This window comes from Podarcis raffonei, chromosome 13 (genome assembly GCF_027172205.1).
Source record: "Podarcis raffonei isolate rPodRaf1 chromosome 13, rPodRaf1.pri, whole genome shotgun sequence".
Taxonomy (NCBI): Eukaryota; Metazoa; Chordata; class Lepidosauria; order Squamata; family Lacertidae; genus Podarcis; species Podarcis raffonei.
The window spans coordinates 22,529,130-22,553,678 of record NC_070614.1 but is presented as its reverse complement, the minus strand read 5'-3'; the positions used below and the strand labels follow the sequence as shown (position 1 = coordinate 22,553,678).

Sequence of the window (24,549 nt, the reverse complement as noted above, 5' to 3'; positions counted from 1 at the left end):
GGAGGGGCGCGGGTGGTGGTCGTAGGTCGCCTAGGCTGGTGCTGGGATCGTGTGCATGGGCTGGGCGTGGAAACGGGGGTGCATGTTAAGCACAGAAACAGGACTGCATGTTGGCGTGGACAGGGGTGTCGGGAGGAGGACTGTGGCGTAAAGCAGCAGCGAAGAGTCAGGAGGACAAACATACCTCGGCCAGGCAGGGCGCTTTGCTGACAGACGGTCCTGTTGCCCCCCGAGGGCGCGCGATGCTTCTAGGCAGGTCGGGGCTGGTCAGGCGGAATCCCGTGTCTACTGCCTGCAGCTCCATTATGGGAGGAAGGTGGTAAAAGCGGACTGAAAGAAATAGGCAAATCAAGCTGTAAGGATCTTGAGAGTAGCGGGGCTAGGAAACGCATCTGTTTTAGATCATGGACGATTGCCGCCAGTCGGGATACTACTTGAATGCTTGAATATTAAGCACCTGGTAAATTTCCGATGTAAACTTAAGAGGGCTGGAGATCTTGGGCCGTGCTCAGTTAAGATCTACTCAGCAGCTACCCGTTGAAACTTAAGTTAGTTATTACTTATTTCATAAAATTTATGAAATAATTTTTCATACCCCCGCTAGCCTCGAAGTGGCTTACAAAGAGGGGAAAAACAACTAATATAAAAATAGAAACAGCAGTAAACTAAATACCGCTCAAAGCACTCACAAACATAGTGGAACACAAGCGCCTTGCCTGATGCCACTAGGTAGAGAGTTCAAAAGTGTAGCATTGGTTTCCATGGGCCTACTCTGAGTAAGGTTAGCATTGGACACCACCCCCTGGAGTTATTTCCTGAGACACCCGTCCCTCCCCTGTTACTGTTATAGGCCTGTTGGCATTTCATAACTTCTGCATAGTTTCCCCTTGCCTGTCTGCAAACCAGCAAAGTGCTTGTGTTACACACACAAAGCAGGGTGCTCCTAAGCATGGTGTGAAAACCAGATGCACTGAAACACACAGGAACATACAGTGGTACCTTGGGTTACATACGCTTCAGGTTACATACTCCGCTAACCCAGAAATAGTGCTTCAGGTTAAGAACTTTGCTTCAGGATGAGAACAGAAATCGTGCTCTGGCGGCGCGGCAGCAGCAGGAGGCCCCATTAGCTAAAGTGGTGCTTCAGGTTAAGAACAGTTTCAGGTTAAGAACGGACCTCCGGAACGAATTAAGTACTTAACCCGAGGTACCACTGTACTAGACCTGCCCCCTCACCACTTCCCCTGTGCCCTTCCTCCTCCTGCCTGCTTGTGGTGTAGGGGCTGAGAAGACCTATTATTGGAGGAAGCAGGAGGAAAGTGCTTCTTGGGTCAAGTCTGTGGGAGAAGTGGCATGTGGATGCAACATTTTCTCCCCAGAAAATCTTGATCCTGCTCATTTATTTTTAAAGCTAACACTACTAATGGTAAGAGATTCTGAGTAGCTACTAACTTGAGGCAACTGAAGTGGGATTTTGACACCCAACAGAAAAGCAGGCAGGGTTTATGTCTCTACATGGACTAATCAGAAGGCACCAGGCTCAATTAGGCTCTTCTTTTATCTTCTAGTAGCTGAGGATTGCAGCATGGGATAACACTTAATGCTTGGTACTTATGTAGTGCATCCAGGATGCAGAGCACCTGCAGCATTAAGGGGTTGTTATAAGGGTTGAAGCTGAGTCAGTGCTGTTAATCCCCATGTTATTGACTGCCTGTGGGAGGTCTGGTATTGCCTTGGTGGCACCTGCTTTCTCTAGTGGTAACCAAATCACAAACTTGGAAAGGCACCTCAAAGGTCATCTAGTCCAACCAACCCCCCCCCCCCGATGCAGGAAACCCTCTACCAGACATTCCTGATAGGAATAAATTGGGATTATGTATGACTTGTCTACCTGTTAAAGGTCAAAGATGTATGGGCCAGGAACAGAGGGGAGTGTTTGGGCTGTGGCCTATTTGAAAGCCATGATCCCTGACCTGGAATCATGCACATGCTAGAATTCTTGCATGTTTCCGCAAGACTGGGAATGGAATCTGAGGCTAAGCCCTGGTAAAGGGAAGAGCTGCTGAGGCAGGTCCTGAATAATAATTTTAAATGGTTATTTGCATACTGAGCTTCTGTTTCTCAGATACTGGAGTGAGCAAAAACACATATAAACAGATTTGGGGACTTGTATTGGCACTTAGACACCCTGGGTTTACTGTTCAAAAAGAGGAAGAAGTATATGCATGTGTACGCATTTTTTTGAGCAGTAAAATGGAAGTGCATTGCCTAAGCTCGGTTCCCATCTCAGACTGTCCCATACAGTGGTATCTCGGGTTAAGTACTTAATTCGTTCCGGAGGTCCGTTCTTAACCTGAAACTGTTCTTAACCTGAAGCACCACTTTAGCTAATGGGGCCTCCTGCTGCCGCTGTGCTGCTGGAGCCCGATTTCTGTTCTTACCTTGAAGCAAAGTTCTTAACCTGAAGCACTATTTCTGGGTTAGCGGAGTCTGTAACCTGAAACGTATGTAACTTGAAGCGTATGTAACCCGAGGTACCACTGTACAGTGCTGGGATAGTGTTATCAGAAGGTTCAGGGGTGGCTTCCATAGCCCCAAACACTGTTGTGTGTGTGTGTGGAGGGGGGTTCTCAATTGTTTACCCTTTCTTGCTGATGATATTCATAGGTGACATTGACACTTGAGGGCTTGCGCTTTCCTTCCCTTGGGTCTTTCCATTTTTGGACTTTCTCTCTCTCCCTATTTTCTGCATACTTGCCGTGCCCCTCCTGTGTTCTTCCCTCTATGTGGCCCTGCGTTCACTGCCATACAAGTTGGCACTTCACTGGGTAGTAGGCCCAAACAGCCAACAGCCAGACACACTGACCCATTGCACCACAGGAGGGCAGGGAACGATAACTGCGGGTCTCAAAAGGCACAGTCTCCTGAGCAAGGATATATTTGATACAGGACAGACGAAAGCTTATTTGTGGGGTTTAAGGACATAAAAACCTTAGGTGGTGTTGTCACAAGTTTTCTGATTGAGCTGGGTGTTTTGAACTTCCTAGCAAATAAGGAATCAACAACTAGTTAATCAACTGTGCAGCATCACATCAGCCTCCTGCTGATAATATCCTTCTTTAATGACATTTTCCTTACAGACAGAGGAAGCTTTGTTTATTTAAAGGTAGGGAAGGTGTCTGTCATTTTGAGCCCTAGGCATGGCAGTGACAGTGGCTAGTCAGAGGTGGGGGGGAAACATTCTGCATGTGCTCAGACACACTATTCCCCAGGTTCCAGGACTGAATCTTTTTGAGTCATAGCTGAATTGAGACCTAAATCATACTCATTTTTCCTGTGATCATCAGAGCTCCTTTTGTTTTGATTTTGTAGGTTTTTCAAATCCAGCCCAGTGAATATTTCTAGTTCCTCAACTTTGGTTGCAGATCCGTTCCTAAATTCTGGAGGACTTGGAACCTGTTCAATGGAAAGGGGGTGAATGCGTTTGCCACCCTGAGGTAAAACAACTTTCAGATAGCCTCTTGCAGCAAAAAAATACAAATGAGTTTCCTAGTACGTACTTTAAAGACTTCAAACATTCAGTATACTTGACATTCATGTCCATCACAATATCCCTCCTAATGGCATTTTTAAGAGCAGATTGGGGAATCTTTGGAGATGGAGATGGAATCAATGCTGTCCAACTTGACAAGGCTGTTGTGAGAATCAGATAAGGGTTGTAGAGTGTTTTGCAAGTCAATGAAAGTGCTACAGAAACCATAGCAAGCCAGATTAGCCTAACTGATACTGGTGGTTTGCTTAAATTACCCACTCTTGCCCAATAGAAAGGGAGAAGCTAATAATTACCCTTTAGCAAGTCTTTCCAGCTCTCCATCCCGCATGTAAATATAATGCAGTATTCCCCCTCTCGGTTGCCAAAGTCCTGCATTACTTTGGTTATTGAAAATTGTGTCTATGTAGGGCCAGTATTTAAGGTTGGTAATTTCAGGCATTTGCTGAGATCCATGCCTCAACCAAGGGTCACTACCAACCCCTCTGCTATCTCGGCCTTTTCACTGTAAGCAACTGAGCTGCAAAAGAAGTAGCAGCACTAGCCTCCTCTGCTCATCTTGCCATCTCCTTCTGGGAAGCTGTATGGATTGGGTCCAGAGGGAGAGAGCTAGCAAATGGGCAGTGGTCACAGCAGCGAGGAGGAAGGGGGTTTGCTAAGGGCATCTTGACCACCATTTCCCAAGACAGTACCTCCACAAAGTTTAATAGAGTTGGCATTTATCATGTTATCTTCCCACAAGGAAGGTGATTCCAGTTGATGCCACTGCTGTGTGAAAAACTAGCCATGGTTTTACCAGCAATGGAATGCTGAATACGGTTGTACTTTGGAGTAGTAAAGTGTTTCCAATACTTGGATTGTTACTCTCTCAAAACCCCTGTAAAATACATCACTGGGCAGAACTGAGGGCAGGGGTAACCTCCTGTGTGTATTTTGACATACAATAACCTGGCTAGGGGACAACACTGAGATAGTGACTTATTTAAGGGCACCCAGTGAGTCAGTGATTCAAGTGGGACTTGATCCTTGGAATCCCAGGACAACCTTCCCATTGCTCTTGGATAACTTCTGCTGGCTCTTAGTTCTCTGGCTTGTGGCAGGGGTCAGAATGTCCTTCCTCTTACTTCTGTACTTCTGTAGTATAGCAACAAGGACTGGAAGCATTGTTCTATTTTTAAAAAATATGAAATGTTCAGGAAGCTGACTTCTGCACCAAATACTCCATTTCCTTCCCAGTGAGTGTTATAGCAGGCTCTGATATTTGTTTAATAATTTGGTTGATGGAGTGCAAATACTATAGCAGTCAAGGAACAACCTGGGGTGAGGTTTAAAGTGCTGACTTGCACTTAATGTTGATTGGATATCCTTTTCTCTCCCTGCACAGATGTGTCCCTCTGGGATGTGGATGTAGGATGTTAGAACATCAAGTAGAAGAGGTAAGACCTTGGTCATTAACACATGTGATTACGTGACACATCTCTTGTATGCATGTTAAACAAAACAAAAAACAAAAACTTGTCATCCAGGAAGGAGAAATTCTGGGAAGCCTTGAGTTTGACCTGGCCATATCCTAAATGAGGGAGGTACACACTTACCAATGTCTATGCCAGTCCTTTTGCCACCTGCCTGGCAGATAGAAACCAAAGCAGCATTGGTACAGGTGGTTTTGTAACATTTCTGGACGCCATAATTTCCTGGTTAAATGTTAAATGCAACAGACTTGGGAATGGAAGAACCGTCTCATAACCAAAAGCTTGTTTGGGTCAGAACCACAAAAGATCATGCCCCTCTGTTTGCTGTGTTGTGGTCCCCCCAACTCCTACATGCTCTAATCTAAAGAATCACTGGGGGGGCGGCGTGGAAGGGTCAGTGCGCAACTGCTTTGGTACACAGGACTGTACGCGGATCCCCGTAGGGTCAGGCATGCCATTCAGTCTGTGTTCCATCCCACCTCCCACTTACTCAGCTTGCTTGTGTGAATCAGGTTCAACAGGCTCAAGCGTGAAAATCTGCTAGTGTGGGACACAGTTGTTTAGTCGCCATGATTTCCCCCAGATTGCCCCAAGGATTCAACTCATGCCCCCATATGCCAGCAATGGAGGGGGCTGTGCCTTTCATTATTTGCCCAGGCTGTGCGGTTTGGTGAGCTGGAGGACCTTTCTTTCTTTCTGAAGCCAGCGTGGTGTAGTGGTTAAGAGCGGTAGACTCGTAATCTGGTGAACCGGGTTCGCTTCCCCGCTCCTCCACATGCAGCTGCTGGGTGACCTTGGGCTAGTCACACGTCTCTGAAGTCTCTCAGCCCCACTCACCTCACAGAGGGTTTGTTGTGGGGGAGGAAGGGAAAGGAGATTGTTAGCTGCTTTGACACTACTTAAGGGGAGTGAAAGATGGGATATCAAGTCCAAACTGCACCTCCTCCTCTTTCTTTCTTTCTTTCTTTCTTTCTTTCTTTCTTTCTTTCTTTCTTTCTTCAATAAGGTTGTGGATTCATATTCAACCAGCCCCTCCACTCCTTTCAGAAGAAGTGGGACAGAAGCATATATACCTTAGAATCTACCTACTGGAAAATGAAGGGAGAACATAATAGAGTTCTGTACATCCAAACACCATTGTTGTTTGGAGGGGCAGTTGTTAGCAAGCAGCTTAAGAATGGATACAAGGAAATCTCTTCTTATAAAGAGTACTCGTTTACAGGGTGGACAGAGTTGGGAGGACAGGTCTTTTAACAGCTATTAGCCTTCATCCCCATCATCTGGTACTTGAAGGCATTCTTACCTCCATGTTCCAAGACAATATCAGTTGCTGGCAACAAAGAAAGGAATGTGGTTGCTTCCATCCTGTGCTTTTCAACTTCCTGGGTGCCTCTGGTTGGCCATCATTGAAAAAAGGTGCTGAAGTAGATGTACTTTTGCTGTGATCTAGCAAGGCTTTTTTTCTATCTGCTTAAACAGTTTCTGTTTGTGGATGATGTTCTTCAGGCTAGGAGTCATTATTCCTCTTAAGGTATGGGATAGGAGGCCGTGGGGAGGAGTATTGGGATTGGAGACTTTTGAATAAGTTTCCCCCCCACTCTCTCTATCCTCATGCCCAGGAGCTGACCACTGTGCGTGTCCAAGATCCTCGTGTCCAGAACGAGGGCTCCTGGAACTCTTATGTGGACTACAAAATATTCCTCCATGTAAGTATGGCAAAGCTGGAGCTGGAAGGGGTCCAAAGAGCAGCAGCTAAAGTGACTGGAAATATGGCTTGTCATCTCATGTAGAAAACATTTGTAGAACAAATTCTTCTTCTAACAAAGCCATCTTCACCTGGGGCTGAAATGGCCACCTCTGCTACTTCTTCAAACTGCTGCGTAATTTGAGAGTAAACTGCCTGTATTCCAGTCCCTCTGGCAACTGAACAGAATTTGGAAGAGAAGTCAACTTTGCATCACGGGCAGGCAGAAGGCAAGAGACAGCAGGAATTCTCCTGCTATTTGTTTCTTACCTTTTCCAAAGCTCTGCACAAGTGAGACAAGACTCCAAGAGAGCCCAATAGCAGGCACAGAGGGAAGAAAGATACATTTTCTCTTGCTTGTGATAGAGTTCGGAGAATGAAAGAAACAGCAGGAGAAAATCTTGCTGCTTCTTCCCTTCTCCAGGCTGCAGTGCAAAGAAGTCTGAAAGAGACTTCTAGGAGTCATGGGTACTTTCTATTGGCACCTTACATTGGTCCACACAGCTCAGTATTGTCTCCATTGACATGCAGCAGCAGCCTTCCAAGGTTTTAGACAGGGTTCTCCCTGCCTCTGCTTTGGAGATGCTGTGGATCAAAACCTTCTATGTAGAAAGCAGATGTCTGATTTCTGAATCTTTGGTCTGATTTCCCCTAAGACAATTTTTCTTTGGGCTCTCATCCCACTGCCTGCCTTGGCTGATAAAATAATAATAATAATAATAATAATAATAGTCACATTTCCGAGGCCTCAATTGTAGATACCTCTCTGAGAGGCAGAAGGAAATGTAAGACAAACAAATCTGTTGCTAATAGTTAAAGGGCACTAAAGAGAAAAGGGCCATTCTTTTAATACCAAAAAAATCAAACGGCAAGCATGCTCTTTGCTGACACAGCCTCACCTGTTGGTCAATGAAAGCTTTAGTTTAGTCATCGTAATGATTAAAAGTTTGCATCTCCAGTTCTCATGGCACAAAGTGTCTATAATGCTAGTGCTGCTTTAACAAAATGGCCAGCAGAGGGAGACAGCTTGGAAAAAGAGGCTGAGATAAGAAAATGAAAGTGTGTGTGTGTGTGTGTGTGTGTGTGTGTGTGTGTGTGGTGGGGAAATCTCAGAGCAACACTCTCTCTTCTCATTATGCAGACCAACAGCAAAGCCTTTACAGCCAAGACATCCTGTGTACGCAGACGGTACCGTGAGTTCGTGTGGCTGAAGAAACGGCTGCAGAAAAATGCCGGCTTGGTGTAAGTGTGAAATGGCAATCTTTTCAGAGCCCGCTGTACCCACAAAGGCCCTGTCTGCTAACCCTATGAAAAATATCACCAGGATAGGCAGGGCCTATGCCCCAATATAGCTCTGCTGAAAATAAAACTAGTTGAGGTTTCTAAATGCATTTGTTTGAATGGAAGCCTTTAAAATGTACCTAATGAAGAGCGGCTCATTGGGAGAGCACATGCTTTGCATGCAGAGGATCCCATGTTCATTCCCTGATGTCCTCAGTTAAAAGTGATCTGGAGTAACAGTGCTGGGAAAAGGATCCCCTGCCTGACACCTTTGGAGAGCTGCTGCCAGTCAGAGATGTTACTGGCAAGAAGGAGCAACAGCTACCCTCTGAATAAGGCTGCTTTATATGTTGATTTCTTTTGTTAGAACTTAGAAGAGGCTTGCAATTTACCTTTTGCAAAGTTCATGTTACATCTATTAACTTGCAGGTGAGCTAGCATCTGCTCTGATACTGATCTAGCATCCTGGAACCTACATAACTTTTCTGTAAATCCAGCTTGATAATTTAGTGCTGAGGACCATTCAAAGACATCAACTTCACCTTGCAGAAAGGGGACCTGTCATGCGCTAACAGCTCCTGTCAAGCTTGTGGAAGATGTGCATCTCACTAATGTGCTTTTACCAGTTTCATTGCCAAAATCAAAGGAGTCGTGTGAGAGTTTGCTGGAAGTCATTTTCATTCCTGACAAGAGCAAAATGCAGGAGGTAGCTGATAGAACTAGTAGTTTCCCGAGGGATCCCTTTTCAATAGTGCACAACAAGCTCTTGGAATATAGTCAGAGTCTGGAAGCATCTCTTTTCCTATTAATGTGCATGCAACTTGACTGGAGTGTCTTCATTCTTACGCCCCCCTCCCCAATCTTTCAGGCCTGTCCCAGAACTTCCAGGGAAGTCCACCTTCTTTGCCGGCAGCACTGATGAATTCATTGAGAAGCGGAGGCAAGGGCTTCAGCAGTTCCTGGAGAAGTGAGTAGAAAGTAGGAACGAAGGTGGGGGAGGGCAGAGTTATGAGCTTGGATGCTGTCATACATTTGGCAGAAATGTGGGTATATGTTGGGCTTCTCCATAAGAAAGAACATTCCCATGAACAGTTACATTAATGTGTTCCATTCCCCATAATCTGCCCCTTTCTTTTCCCCTTCTGGCCTGGGATAAGTGCGTTTAGCTTCAGTCGCACTTCTTTTTTCATTCTTACTCTGTCCTCCTGTTAAGAAGCTTTGGGTGTAAGGTGGGGTCACCCTGCTTTATCTTTGAAAGCTTCCTGTAAGGTAGCCTAGGCCAGAGAAAGACGGATGCCTTTGCCTAGGGTTACCCAGAGGACTTTAGGGTGGAAGGTCTTCTCCTAGTCCAATACATTCACTTTGCTATCCCGGCTCTCACTTGTGGAGACTGACTTAGAAATGTAGTTGGAGTGAGCAGCAGTTAGCCCAGAGTGAGCAGAGGGAGGGCAACACCTCCCTTCCTCAACTTGGCTGATTCCCACTGCAAGGAAGGTGCTCTATTTTGCTGTTAGGGGAAGCGCAATAGCTCAGTGGTTGAGTACATGCTTCACATGCAGCAGGTCTTGGATTCAGATCTTGTTATTTCCAGGTCGGCCTGGGAAAGACTCCTACCTGAATGCAGGAGAGCCATTGTCAGTGGACAGTACTGAACCATTGGTCGGATTTGGTATAAGGCAATTTCCTGTATATCTCATGGCCCTTTAGAACTTGGAGAGTTAGACATGCCAGCTCTGTGGTGCTGTCTTTCAGCATGTGGAAAATACAACATAGCAGTTATGTGTTGTGTTTCTCCTGGCCTCTACAAAGATGTTGTGCAGATGTAATCATTCAACCTGAGTATTCTCCAGGTTTCTCAAGCAATTTGTTGGGAATAACAGTTTGAGAAACATTATACCTTACCTTTCCACTTAAAAAAACACCTGCCACCCCAGTCAAGCTTGCAAAGATCTACCATTTGCCTGACAATAAATGTTGGAAATGTAAGGAAAAGGAAGGCACATTCTTTCACCTCTGGTGGACGTGCCCGAAGATTAAGGCATTCTGGGAAATGATTTATAATGAACTGAAAAAGGTATTTAAATATACCTTCCCTAAGAAACCAGAGGCCTTTCTCTTGGGCATTGTCGGCCAAGGGGTGTTAAAGACAGATATAACTTTTTTTATGTATGCTACAACAGCAGCTAGAATACTCATTGCAAAGTACTGGAAGACACAGGATCTACCCACACTGGAAGAATGGCAGATGAAGGTGATGGACTACATGGGCTTGGCAGAAATGACGAGCAGAATCCGAAACCAGGGAAGAGAAGCAGCGGAAGAAGAATGGAAAAAGTTCAAGGACTATCTAAAGAAATACTACAAAATCAACGACAGTTAGAATGATGTTGGACTAAAGTAAATGGTTACTATTAGTAATGGTTAAGACAAGGAGAATAAGAATGATTAGCTTAAATTTATAATAAAATAAGGGAAGATTTGCTGAGCAATTGACTAGAATTTGGAATACAGAAATGGGAGGCATGAGGAAGTCGAAGAAGAAAGGTTTAAGAAATTAGGATATGAAATGGTACTTGTTTTTTTTTTCTTGTTTTTTTCTTTTGTTGTCCTTTGTTTGTTTATGTATGTCTTGTTTGTATAAAAAATTGTTTAATAAAAATATTTTAAAAAAATAAAAATAAAAAAACACCTGCCACAATACCCAAAGTGACTTCCAACATGTTTTAAAGTAGTAATGGGTTAGATCTGGTTGGGGAACCTATAGCCCTACTGTACTGTACTGTGGGATCACTCGTAGCCAAGTAAGAGTGTCTTCCATGCAAAGGCATACCGTGGAGAGTGCAGTGGGTGCCATGGCCCTGGACGCAGTTTTGAGAGGGGGCGCAAACAGGCACTCCCACAGCAGGCTCCTTCATTGGAGCCTGGTTCTGCACCAGGAGCTGCCCTCTGGCTGAGGTGCTTGTGGCTGGCGCAGCTCTGCCCCCAGGTCAGGCCTGACCTGGGGAGGAGAGCAGGCGAGTGGGTGGCAGCACTGTCACCCACCCTCCTCAGCTGCGGCACACCTCATACTTAGCGGCAGCAGCTCTCCCACTGGGTCACGCCTGACCCAGGCCTGACCCAGCAGCAGAGAGCAGAAAGAGAGTGGGTAGCAGCTTCCCTGCCCCTCTCCTACCTTGAACTGTGGTGCATGGGAGGGTGCCCTCCACACCCTGTGCGCCTGTCCTGGGTAGCGCGGGCACACGCTCTGCAACTGTTTCCATGAATATGGTCTTAACAGTGTGTCTGTGGGGGCCAATTCTGGATCCACACATCCTTCCACAGCGGGGACATAGGTTTCCAGGCAGGAGTAGATCACGGTGAGGATTTGCCAAATGTGCCTTCCTCTTAGCTCATTTCTCCCTTTCATCCTGAGTTTGTGCCTCTTCAAAGTCCATGATGCCTTTGGTAGAGGCTGTTCTTCAACTGGAGCACTCGCAGGCCAGTGTTTCCAAGTTGTCAGTGTTTATACTGCATTTTTTGAGATTTGCCTTGAGAGAGTTTTTAAACCTCTTTTGTTGTCCACCGGCATTACGCTTTCCATTCTTAAGTTGGGAATAGAGTACAGTCATACCTCGGGTTAAATATGCTTCGAGTTGAGCGCATTCGAGTTGCGCTCCGCGGCAACCCGGAAGTAATGGAGCGCGTTACTTCCGGGTTTCGTCGCTTGTGCAAGCACAGACGCTCAAAATGACATCACATGCATGCGCAGAAGTGGCGAAAAGCGACGCATGCATGCGCAGACATGCCGTTGCTAGATACGTTTACCTCTAGATGCGAACGGGGCTCCGGAACGGATCCCATTCGTATCTAGAGGTACCACTGCAGTTGTTTTGGAAGACGATAATCAGGCATCCGAACAACATGACCGGGCTGCTGGAATACAACTCCCATGAAGTCTTAACTTGATGGCGGAACAGGACTGTCCCTACCATTAGGCTGAGAGGTTGTCACTTTGAGCAGCAGATGCTTGGAGGTAGACAGCCTTCACTGAACCCTATGATTGTTCTCTTTTGTAGGGCAGAGGTTTGTGTGCATTTGGCTTATCTCTCACTCACTTAGCTAGCCTGCCAAAAGCTAAGACTTGGCTATGTGGAAGAGAAGGGCAGGAAGGGCTGCTTGATCTGGGAAGCAGTCCTAGGGAAGGCTCTCTTGTACAGAAAGCATGGTTTACCAGGCACTGTTTGCTGTCCCTTTGGTTTGGTACTTACCACCTTCCATTTTCCTTTCAAGGGTGGTACAGAATGTTGTGCTCCTTTCGGATAGCCAGCTGCACCTCTTCCTCCAGAGCCAGCTCTCTATACCAGAGATTGAAGCTTGCGTCCAGGGTCGGGGCTCTCTGAGCGTCACAGATGCCATTCTCCATTACGCCATGTCGAACTGTGGTTGGGTGCAGGAGGAGGACAGCCATTCCACTCTGCTGGCCAAAGGGGACTTCAGCAGCAGGTAATCAGAACTTGGTGTGTTGGTGCAGTTTGTACTAGATGCTGAAAACTCTGAAGCGAATCCAGAATGAAAACAGTTCCCATCTGGGGGAAAGAGAGCTGGATTGGAAGAGGAAGGTCAGTATTTGAATGGGAAACCAGAGACAGGGCAGAAAAAGTAGAGTAGTGCCAGAGTTTCCAGGAACATCATGCTTTCCACCTCCTCCTCAATCAAGTGCCATCAGTCTCCTCTTTAATCAAGTAAGCAAGGCTTGGACATCACCAAGCAATTAACCACCGCACTACAGGCTTTTTCAGTAGTTGGATTTCATCATTTCCCATAATCTTAAAAAAACAGTTATAGTTTTGAGACAAAGGGGGACGGGGTGAACTAAATTCTGGTCTTGAAAACTTTTCCCCCCTTTCAGATGTAGTTTTGTTGAATTTGTTATTAATACGTGTGTGTGTGTGTGTGTGTGTGTGTGTGTGTGTATGTGTGTGTGTGTGTGTTTAGTGAGGCTTAAGTTACTGAGTACAGTATTTTCCTGCTCATCTACAATTGTGTGCTGTTCTTCCATCTCCTGCTCTTCCTGAATTCACAGCAGTGCTTTGGTCTTAAACTGGCTATGGTTATTGACCAGTGAAAACAGCTACACCATACTTCCCAAGAGATAAACTGCAGCATTCTTCCATATCACACAGGATTCCTGAGTGTGCCATTTGAAAGTGTGGTGCTTTGTCTCTCTAAGCAACTGTGTGCATGGGGGAAGGGGGAATGGGACAATCCTAACCATATTTCTCAGAGCAGGGCTGGGCAGAGGTCATGCTTGCAGGATCTGTTTTGGTTTTTACTAGAACCCCAAGATCTACCAATCAGAGTCAGATACAAAAAACCTCCATTGGAATTAAATTAATCTGTCGTCAGAAATTTGTTTTCAGTACCAGAACGGGGACGGACACACACACACACACGCACACACAATTTCTTGTGCCCTCTTTCCAGCTTTCTTAATAACTGGGGTGGTGGATGGGAGTTATTTGGTTGTTGCCATTATTAAACAATTGGAAGCCAAAAACGCTTGCTGACCTACTTCAAATCACCTAGAGCTCTCCCAGGAGATCCTGATGTGCCATCTGCCCACCTCTGTCTTAAACGATACATTGGCAGTGTAGGTGTAAATATGTTTGGTCTGATTCCAAACCAAGGAACTCTGGGATGTATAGTTCTGTGAAGGAACCAAAGATTTTCAACAAAGTATTCTCTTTCTTCCCTTCCTTCCCCTTTTTCTTGAAACCCAACCCTCCTTTTCTCTTACCTCCTTGTTTTGAAACCCAACCCTCTTTTCCAAAAGCTCTGTGGAATCTCACCCTCACTGGAGTGACATCAGCATGGAAGACAGCCAGTTGGAGAGCCCGGATTCTGAGGAAGAGGAGCCGCTGCCCGTTGACTCCGTAGCATCAGCTGACCTTGTCAAGGAACAGTGAGAGCAAGAAGGAAAAGGGCTCTGTCCAGGATGTGCTTGGAGCTCTGTCTCTAGCCCTTTCCTGGAAACTGCATTGCCTGTCAAAACTCCAGGGTCCAACTCCTATGCTGTAACTGGTGACCTGAGTGGGCGACCAGCCTGGACCAACGCCCGAGAAGCTGAAGCTCACGCCTAGGAATACTGCAGTAGCTGTAAATTATATGATGTAGCTCCTGTTTTTGCAGCCTGATCCTGCCTTGCTTCCAGCAAGGGCATGTCAGCCTATCACTTCTTATCCCACCTTCTGCAGATTTTGGCAAACAATCCTACGCAGGAAGCTGCTCGGTTTTGTTTTGGCTGCGTTCCCTTTCTCTCCCTCCTCCTCTCCATCGCTGATAGTGTTTCTCGCAGAGGCCCAGCTGTCTTTGGTTACCCTGTAGGCGTGTCAAAAACAGTTCGCCTGGGGTTGGACTTTCCTTTGTTACAGAGAGCCAGAGAGCCCACCTGCTGGCTGTGGATGCCAAGCCCACATCTGGGTTTCCCTGGCGGAGCTGCATGCAGCTGGGATGAGTGGCTGGGCACCCTCGCCAGCTCATTAGCACCAGAGCTGATTCTTCTGGTTAGAGGGTGCGAGCGTTAAGAACATAGAGGGGGAAATGAGGAGGTTATTCTGTAATGCTCTTGTGTCTTTGATGCATGCAACCCATAATGTGCTCTAGAAATAAGATGACCCCTCCATAGCCCCACCACTGTGTATCTTTGTGAGGGTATTAGATAATTTCCTTCCAATTGTCGTTGCACAGGCAGAGGACCAAAGATCTTATAGAGATCCTCTGACTTGCCCATTCTTCTTTGGGTAGAAGATAATGCAGAGCTAAAAGAAATGGGCTCAAATAGGCTGGGAGGCCTGCATGAAACATTTCTTACTTTCTCTTTTTCGCTGTTTCTTCTCCTCTGTCTCCATTGCCTCCCAAAGTTTGGCGTACTATGAAATTAGGCTTCTGGTGATACCCATACACTTCCCCGAAAACCCTTTTTAATGAAAGTTAGGAAGTTTCTTGCCCTCCAACATCAACTCTGGGGTCTGGGTGCTTTCTGCTGTAACTTGCAGATTCAGTCTGTGGGCTTTGAGTTTTGAAATGGCAGAGAAACTCCTCAATTAAAGTGCTTTGACTTTTTTTTTTTCAGACCTCTTTCTCTCTCCAAATATCTCAGTAAAACAAACATGCAAGTAGAACTGCTTCTCACCTGAAAAGCTCTGGTCATACGTTGCTTTTAATCGTTCATTCTCCCACTCCCCAGTCTGCCACCCAGTTATGACATATTTTCTTTTTAGATGTGGAACTGAGGAGGGTGCAGAAGAGCAAAAGAAGCAAGTGGTCCTCTCTTTCAAGTTCTGGTGGTGTATATAGAATGGTGTGTTTAGAAAGTAATAATGGAATATCCTATTACATCCATCAACAGACAGGCCAAGTTCAGATATACATCTCTCCAGTTGTTGACTTTCCAGTCGTTTTGACCTTAGGATGTAAGCTGCAAGGCCCTCTTCACAAGTGGTGGTGGAAGGGCACTTCCTCTTGCAGGATCTTATAGCACGGAGACCATGGGAGCATCCATGTGAGGGTGGTCAGTGGCATCTGTCTTTCCCATTTTATCAGAGTCCGCCCCCTTGAGTACTGATGAAGCAGGAAGGGATTTTGTTTCATTCATGCACACTCCCCAACAGGCACAGATTGCAGCACAGAGAAGGAGATCCCTTGCTGCAACAGGTGCACTGTGAGAACATCCTCTAAGATACTGTACATGTGAATTTTCAGAAATGTGTATACTTGCAAAAATAAAAAAGGATAACATTTCCAGGCGATGTCCATTTACAGTGCTTTGCTTTTACCCAACCTGAGAATGTTTGATTTAACCTTTTCTTTTACAAGCAGTGCTTTAATCTGAGGCAAAGGTAAAACATTGTGCAAAATGCAGTTGCCTCGTGAATAACCTCCGCCAACCTCACCCCACACTTGTAGCACCTATAATATTATGCATGGATTGCCAGTGGATAGTTCAGGTGCTTGGCTAGGGGCATGTTATAATAGGAGGAGTTAGAGCCAATCCAGGTTAAATATTATTATTATTTAGGAGACATGGGAGACTCCAGTGTCCCTGGTAAGGTTTTGGTTAACCTTTCACTAAAGGCATAAAAAATGGGCAGCCCTGAATAACAGGGAAGGTTTCTTATGATATCGGGGCAAACAGGAGAGTGTTTTGGTGATGGGGTGATCTGTCAGTTAGTTTTCACTTGGCATGGATATGTTTCCTAGGCTGAAAGACTGATATGTCTGGAGGTAGGAAAAGGTTTTACTGGCAAGTGGGATAGGTCATGAATCTGGGATTTTTAAAAATCTTGTAGCAGCTTTCGGGAATCTGTGGCTGTCCAGATGTTGTTGAATTCCATTTCCCATCAGCCCCAACCAGCCATAATTTGCTTAGTAAGCTGTTTTCTGTCACGAACTTGGCCTCTGCTTGTGGCACGTGGTATTTTGGATTACGTTGGTGTTGGTGTTTGGGCTGTTGCTGGATACACGACTTTGTTAGTGGGATTTACACCCAAATGGACTTCTAGTCCATTTCAGCTTGATGATTCATGGCTGCACAGCATAGTAGTTAAGAGACAGAAGTCCCCCAGTTCAAATTTCAGCTTGGTCAAGAACTCACAGAGTAGATTTAAGAGATGGTATTATTCACTGGCCTTGCCTCTCTGCCTGTAACATAGGGATAATAATGCTGGCCTTCCTTACTAGGGATGCTAAGGATTAATGAGATCATGTACATGAAGTGCTTAGAGCACTTAAGTACAGTGCTATGTATCTATTTAAGTTCCTCTATATTATTTCAGCTTCATAGTTGCTGCAGCAGCATGGCTCCTTTTTATGTACTATGTATCTATTTACAGTGGTACCTCGGGTTAAGTACTTAATTCGTTCCGGAGGTCCGTTTTTAACCTGAAACTGTTCTTAAACCTGAAGCACCACTTTAGCTAATGGGGCCTCCTGCTGCTGCCACGCCACCAGAGCACAATTTCTGTTCTCATCCTGAAGCAAAGTTCTTAACCCGAGGTACTATTTCTGGGTTAGCGGAGTCTGTAACCTGAAGCATACGTAACCTGAAGCGTATGTAATCCAAGGTGCCACTGTAAGTCCCTCTACGTTATTTCAACTGCATAGTTGCTGCTGCAGCATGGCTCCTTTTCATGCCCTTCTGGTGCCAACAGTACCCAAGGTCATGTGCAAGGGGGTTGCTGATGTGCTACTTCTGACACAAGTACTTCTGACACAGTCTTGCTGTCTTCAGTTAGAGTCTTAAGTTAGTGGAGCACTGTAGGATGTAGTCATGCGGCTGAGGCTATATCAGACTAGGCACTCATTATTACTTTAAAAAATTGAGATGCGATACCTCTGGAGGCCCTCCACCACCGCCCCCAAATTTCACATCTCCTCTGCCTCTCCTTAGTTATGGCTTTACATTGCAGGGGGCTTTTGGGCCTAGTGCGCCGCAAAAGGGATCAAGCCAAATGCGCAGGTGGAGGGTGGGCAAAGAGGACTTTGAAACCTACAGAGGAAAATTCTCAAAATGTCAAAAGAAGTTCACTTCAAAAAACAAAAACAGAATAAACCTCTCCTCACTAGCCAGATGCTCACTAATGACAGCTACTCTCCTGATTGGCCGGGCTGCCTCATGAATATTGATGAGAGCGCATGATCCAAATGGCGCAGCTGTGCAACCACCTGCCCTTGCCAGCTCAGCTTTCGAAGCTTCCAGACAGTCATTCGGAGCTGTTCGGAGATTTGATTTCCCACCCTCCTGAAAACTCAACACAAGTCTTCCCTCCCCTTTCCGCATGGTGCTCGCTCTCTTCTCGAGTGTATTTGGAGAGAGATGATGAGACAACCAGTAGGGAACCAGTGCAAGTTAGGCAGGGCTTCATTTTATGCCCAGGTTCAGGCCAAAGACACTTTCAGTGTCTATATTGCCCTATAGATTCAGGACAAACCAAAGTTTGTGCAATCAGTAGTAGACATGTTGTAGAATGTGTTGATGGCTTTTTGGCTTCCAAGCACACAGCAGAATGAGGTGGCAGAGTCCAGAGATGCACTTCAGTTTATAGGTGCTGATGATGCTCATTTTCCATTGTTCCTCCATGCAAAAACAACCAACGCAACTCCTTGGAAGAAGAACAGAAACACTGCCAGGAGAGGCCTGCATGCTAGTTATTGGCATGCTAGCTTTCTCCATGCAGGGAGTCTTATTTTCTAAGTGGGGGAGTATTTTCCCCCCAGCCCCCTCCACCTGCAGTCTGAAGTAGTACAGTCCAGAACTCTTACTGCCTCATTCTGTGTAGTTGAATGGCTCCTATCCTGAGTTGGGGCGGGTGTTACCTACTTGGCATAGGAAACAAGGTGCTCACAGGATGAAGAGGGAACCCACATGTGTTCAAAATGGGAGTATACTAATTTATGTAGGGCAATCTGTGGACAGCTATGAGCTGTGATTGCTGAATGGCACCTCTCATGTTCAGGGTCAGCATATCTGACTACCAGCTGCTGAGGGCAAGCAAGGAATGGTGATCTCTTCTGCATCCTGCTTGAGAGTTTCCAAAGGCAGCTGGCTAGCCACTGTTTAGAGACAGACAGCTAGGCTTATGTAGATCTTGATTTGATCTAGCAATGTAACATTTATCTTAGCATTCACTGGATTCTCATTCTCTGATACTTTCCCTCTACAACTGTGAGCTGGCTAGAGAGTCCTGGGTATGTAGAACACCTTTTCCTTCCCCATGGTGAAATGGCAGCCAGTCCCTAACAAACCTTAGACAAGGTAAAAGTGAGCCCTGGTGCCTGTTGCTTCACAAACCAAGAATTTAAATGAGACCTTGAGGGAAGATTCAGCAGCGCTGAGGCTCTGGCATGTTTGCAACAGGAGGGCCAAAGCTAGGAATGTAACACTAAAACATTGAACAAGAAACCCTCTGAGCATACTGAGTGCCTTTTAAGTCTGCATAGTAAGTGTGGGGAACCTGTGGTACTCCAACCGTTTGACTACAACTCCCATCATCCCTGATCACTGGCCATGCTGGCTGGGGCTGATGAGAGTTGGGATGAATTCCATTTAATGTGTCTAGTCTCAATACAGCCAGGATTAAAAGGCAGGGATTGTAGATCTAGGCAGTAATAAGTGCAGCCACCCTTTGCCTTTAGAAATGGTGTAGTACAAATGTGCAGGGTTGAATGTGTTAAAGGAAATGGTTCTCTGCAAGGAGTGCCACAGCAATATCAACATCTGCAGGCTTTATTTTTAGGTTAAAGCTGGTTTAGCTTCCCTGCTGTGCAGAGATCCATTTAGTTCCTGTAAGGGACTAACTTGGCCTGGAGGTTCCTTGATTCTTAACGAGATCTTAGCTCAAGTGCTGGCTTTTCCTTCTCCTTCTCAAGGCTCCCTGGATAACTTCAGCGCAGATTGTGTCTATCGCACTTTCAACGTGGGCTTATTCCAAATCCAACCATGCTGCTTGGAGATTTAGGGAGGCAAAAAATATATCCTGCACATACTCAAAGCTATTCTCTCTCAATTCAGTGGGGTTTGCACTGGAGAAGTTGCTGGCCAGACTGCCCTACCTTCCACCTTTAACGGGAGCCCCAAAATTTGCCCCCAGAGGAGAGTGCCTCCCTCTGTTTTGTTGCAGGGTTGTCTCTTGCTTTCTGGCTCCTCCAAACTCTTGCTATTTCCTCTGCTGAGAGATTGGGGAGTGGGGATTAACACCCTTGGAGCTGCAAGCTGTTAGCCAGGTCAAGGCTTGGAGTTGCAAACATCTCTCTTGGCTTGTTTCTTTTCTTTCTTTCCTTGCTGCCGGCAGGATTTCTGGCGGAGCATCATTAAGGCTCCCCAAGTCTCCCTGCCTTCTGCTCCATTCCGAGTTTCTCTTGGCAGGCGCCTGCCCTTTTTTTTTTTTTAAATGGAGAAAGTAATTTTTGCTGTGCCTGCCAGCAGCCTGGAATTTCAGGGTGGTGATTAGGGGGAAAGGAAAAAAAAGGGGGGGGGGAGAGAGGTTGAGTGCTGTGCCTACTGCAGGCTCATTAAGCTCAGGGTTGCGGGGCGGCAGCTGCGGATCGAGATGTGGGCAGCCATCTGAGACGCGGGAGAGATGCTTCTTTCTATCAAGGCCTGGACACGAATCCTGCACCCCTATTCTCCACGCGCCACCTCTTGCCAAAAGTAAAAACGGCAAGAAAAAACACCAGGCTCTATTTGAACTGGGCTGACTGCAGATCGTCCTTTCAGCACTGGATATGCAGCCGCACAAGCATGTGAATTAGAATATGCAGGGGACTCCTGCTACTATTACCCCCTCCCCATCAAGTCACTGCGATTTGGGTCGGATATTCTAATATAAAGGGGAAGTTCAAGATGACCTTGAAGCAGAGCTTTATTTGAGACAGTTTTGAATAGGAATCTTGACCCTGCAACATATGAGTCAGGGATAGCCAACACACAGCCCTCCAGATGTTGAACTATAACTCCCATTGTTTCTGACCATTAGCCATGCTGGCTGGGGCAGATGGAAGTTAGAGTTTAGCATCAGTTGGATAGCACTACATTTGCCATCCATGATACAAATTAATAATGAAGATGAATGCCACTCTGCACATGCTTCAAGCGCCTTTTCTTCACAACCAAGAACCTACAGTCTGCTCCTTCTAATCTTGGTATTAGAAGGGAAGGCTTCCAGGCCAATGAACATAGAAACATGGAACTGTAGAGTTGGAAGGGACCCCAAGGGTTATCTACTACAACATTAATTTGAGCCTTAGCCCACCCTTTTTAAAACAACAACAACAAAAAAGAAGTGCTACCTTGGTTTTACTGCTTGGGATACTAGCTGTAGATAGATGGGGACCTCCTTGGGCCCAGGGCTTGGTTCCTAAAAGGGAGATGAAGGATTCAGACCTTACTGGGATTTATCTCCTGTGACCTGCTTCCAGAGGCTTATCTTACAAATGTGCAGGAGGGAGCTGGCTGCCTTTACTCATTTGAGCCACAGCGCCTTGCTAATTGCTACAATGCTGTGGAAACACCAAGAGACGCCTACTTCCAAAATGAGAAATTCACATTTATGATTTCAAAGTTCATTAACTAGCTATGGGCAACCCTCTGCATTATCGGACTAACAGCAGTGACCAATCCTACTAGGGTGTTGCAAGGATCACGTGAGGCCCTTGAAACACTCTATAGACGTGAAGTTGTGTTACTGAGATGAGAAGAGAGCCACATTGGAGTCAGCTTGCCAGTTTGGCATAGCTAATCATTTTATATGGTGCCATAGGAGCCAACTCGGGGGCTGTAGGGGCTTCAGACCCCACAATAAAACATTTGAGGGGGCTGGGCCCCCATAAAGTTGATAGGCATCCCCACTCAATTGGGTGTGTGCGCGTGCGCATGCACTGCATCATGTAATTATGTGGGGCAGGGCTTACCTGGGCCTACACAATATTTTATTCAAGTTGGCACTCCTGCATGGTGCCATTCCACATGCAAAGTACTTTGTAAACTATACGGTATTGCTGTTCTTTTAGGATTTTTGTGAGCAAGGTCAACATGAGTCTTATATTACAGAGCAGGGATCTGGGCTTTGCCGAAGCTCACACCATAGCTTTGGTGCAGAGGATAAAATCTATGCATGAAGAACAGCAGACCCCACATTGCAAAGGGATAAGGCATACAGAACTCCCCGGCTCAGCTCTTTGAGATGTCCATGTAATGGGGGCTGGCAGGGCAGAAGACAAGGGAGATCAGAGGCAGGCGGAGCCAAAGTGAGTGACAAGTGTATCTATTCTGTTTCTTAGTAAGAAGGCAGGCAGGTGGGGGCTGGCTAATGATAGACTGGAGATTAGTGGAGCAGTGCTCTGCTTGCCCTTATGGTCCAGCCTTCACTGTGCCCATATATGCCAAGCTTGTGCCCGAAGTGTGAAGTAGCCCAGGCACTAGGCACACGGCCTTCTCTAGAGTCGGGTGACTGGGTGCAGGACATGATCTGTTCCCATGAGATGATAGGAAAGTTTTAAGAAAAGATTCTTACAATTCCTTTGGATGGTGGGAGGCAGAACTGCTCAAGTCAGTGGATCTATAGAGCAGGGGTGGCTAATCCCCAGTTTGGGGTGTGTGATCTGGCCTCATGGGAAAAAAAATCATTTCACTCTCTAAGAACCAACCAAGTTTAGGAGCAGTGACAAAAAGGGAAACAAAAATAAGCAGAAACAATGTTGTGCAGGGCACAGTGCCTACATAATCATATCAGCCATTTCATGAGGGAGAGGGGGTGACTACCCTTCTCAGCTGATCTGCGCTGGCCAAGTGTAAATGTGACCCATGCCAAAAAGGTTAGTTACCCTCACTATAAAGATTTCCTATGTAGTAGATTTTTAATTTAATTTTTATTTTTAACAAGGTGGAAAACTAACAGCTTCTGTCCAAAAAGCTCCTGGCTTATTATCTGTCCTCCCCTATTCACATTATCACTAGGAGCTACTGTAGCAAAGTGCCTTAGAGACTTGAGTTGCAAAGTAGGAAGACCTTAGTTTAAATTTCACTGCAGCAATAAACTCTGTGGAAACACACTCTCAGCTCCCCACACCTGAACTATGGGGATTAATAGTACTAACCTACCTAACAAGGCTGATTCATGTGGACACAAAAGTGCTGTGTGCATGCTAAATATTGTTGAGAGCTAGTAAGCCTTGATGGGCAGAGGGAGGAGACGGATGCCAGTCATTTTGCCAATTCCCCGCCTTAGCCACTGCTGAGGCCGCAGACCTCAATGGGAACCACAGAGAATAAAGGCAGCCCTGTGTTCTGAGTCTTGGTCATGCTAGAATATGACAGCATGTTGGGAGGGTGAGATGGAATACTGGGAGCTGATTTACAATAAGATCAGACTGGACACAATCCACACTGAAATGAAGCAGATGTGCTCCCATTTATTTCAATAGAGATTTTGCAGGAGAACTTCTCGGTGAATTGTGCCCTTTATTTTTCCTCTGCTGGGCAACACAGTTGTGGAGAAGAGCAAACAATTTGCGGTAGGCAGCGATCCCTGCCTCCTGTGAGTTGAGAGGTTCAAATATGTCTTCCCAATTAAAGCACAGCTGTTCAGAAAGAAATGGAGAGGGAGAGGGCTGCTGGTGGTGGAGCTGCTGTCTCTTTAAAGAGCCCTTCTAGTGACTGATGAGGGTTGGAGAGATAGAGCCAGGCAGGCCCTGATGAAACACTCATCGCACAGCTAGAAAATGACTGTAATTATGAACCAGTCCCTGCAGAAGGATGAACTCCAAGTTTGCTAATAACCCCGCCAGGTGCCTCTCTCATCTCTCTCCATGCCCAAGTGGTCTCTGTGGCAGCAAAGTTGGACTTACAGAAACTGTAGGCAAATATTTCCTAATGAGAGGTAAATTCCTTTCTTCCTGCAACTGGACCATCCTTGTCAGCAGGATTGTGTCTGTTTATGTCCTGCACCAAAGTAAGAACTGAATTGTTATCTTAAAATGTCAGACCACAAGGACCATCAAGCCTAGCACCGCCTTCAAATAACAGGCAGCCAGATGCCTTAGGGAAGCTCACACACTGAGTATGCTGAAGAAGACAGCCTCCCCCCTGACTTGCTTTTTGCCACAGGATCTGATAATTAAAAGTACAAGTGGGACATGCCAAAGCTCAGGATTCCAACCAGCCATGCCCTTGTCAAGGATACTTCATTCCATTCCTCCTCCAACAGTGGTCAGTCAACATCCTAAAGATGGTGTGTGCTTCTGCCATCCTTTGGGTTTCTCCGAGTGTGTAGATAAGAACATAGGAAGAGCTTGCTGGATCAGGCCAATGGCCCATCTGGTCTAGCCAACCAGATTCCTGTGGGAAACCCCACAAGCTGGATTTGAGCACAAGAGCATTTGTCTCTCCTGTGGTTTCCAGAAACTGGGATGCCAAAGCATTGCTGCCTCCAAATTCTGCTGTTCTGACTACATCAGTGTTTGCTGTCAGGTGTATGTAGAAGGGATGGGGGACCTCTCTATCTGGTTCTCAGGAACACCCTCCAAGCCAAAACTCCTGTCCCCAAGCTACACCCTGTTTCAGCCCTACTTCATACCCTCCTTGAGTGTCATTGCCTGGCTGGTATGTGTTCTTGAATTTTTATAATGCCTCTCAGTTATTTCACAAAACTCCAGTTTCCAGAATATGTTGAAGCTGTAACAGTTACTCAAGTTTGAAATAACTTTTTTTGTAAATGTGGAGTTGTGGACACAGCTTATTACCACAGTAAAGCTAAGGATAACAGCAAATCAGAACGCGTCTTGGCACAGTCCAATGTTTACTGGAGTATTAAACATAAACACTAAACATCTGCTTGGACTCTAAAAATGAATTCAGTACATAACAAAATAGATGAAATGGGAAACAATTGACCTTTTATATTGAATCACTCATAACCCTTTATTGAAATACTGAAAAAAAGGAAATTTGTTAATGAATTTTTGTTCAT

At 45.9% G+C, this 24,549-nt stretch overlaps 2 protein-coding genes across 5 annotated transcripts in view; one reads left to right on the top strand and one right to left on the bottom strand.

Annotated features, from left to right (window-relative positions):
* Window positions 1-24,549, top strand: part of SNX11 (sorting nexin 11) — a 38,840-nt gene that overhangs the window by 279 nt on the left and 14,012 nt on the right. For 2 of the 4 annotated variants that reach the window (XM_053362283.1, XM_053362284.1), the window contains exons 2-8: window positions 3,373-3,497; window positions 4,935-4,986; window positions 6,642-6,728; window positions 7,908-8,008; window positions 8,916-9,014; window positions 12,317-12,529; window positions 13,860-14,231. In XM_053362283.1, the coding sequence (XP_053218258.1) occupies window positions 4,963-4,986; window positions 6,642-6,728; window positions 7,908-8,008; window positions 8,916-9,014; window positions 12,317-12,529; window positions 13,860-13,992 (657 nt within the window). In that variant the 5' untranslated portion in view covers window positions 3,373-3,497; window positions 4,935-4,962 and the 3' untranslated portion in view covers window positions 13,993-14,231. Of the gene's footprint in view, window positions 1-3,372; window positions 3,498-4,934; window positions 4,987-6,641; window positions 6,729-7,907; window positions 8,009-8,915; window positions 9,015-12,316; window positions 12,530-13,859; window positions 14,232-24,549 lie in introns of those variants that run through there. The other 2 variants (XM_053362286.1, XM_053362285.1) reach the window with 2 other exon arrangements.
* The window catches only part of SKAP1 (src kinase associated phosphoprotein 1), a 333,813-nt gene continuing 309,440 nt past the window's right edge, over window positions 177-24,549 (bottom strand). The window contains exon 13 of the mRNA XM_053362274.1: window positions 177-330. The gene's annotated coding sequence lies outside the window, so the exon portion shown is untranslated. The remainder of the gene's footprint in view (window positions 331-24,549) is intronic.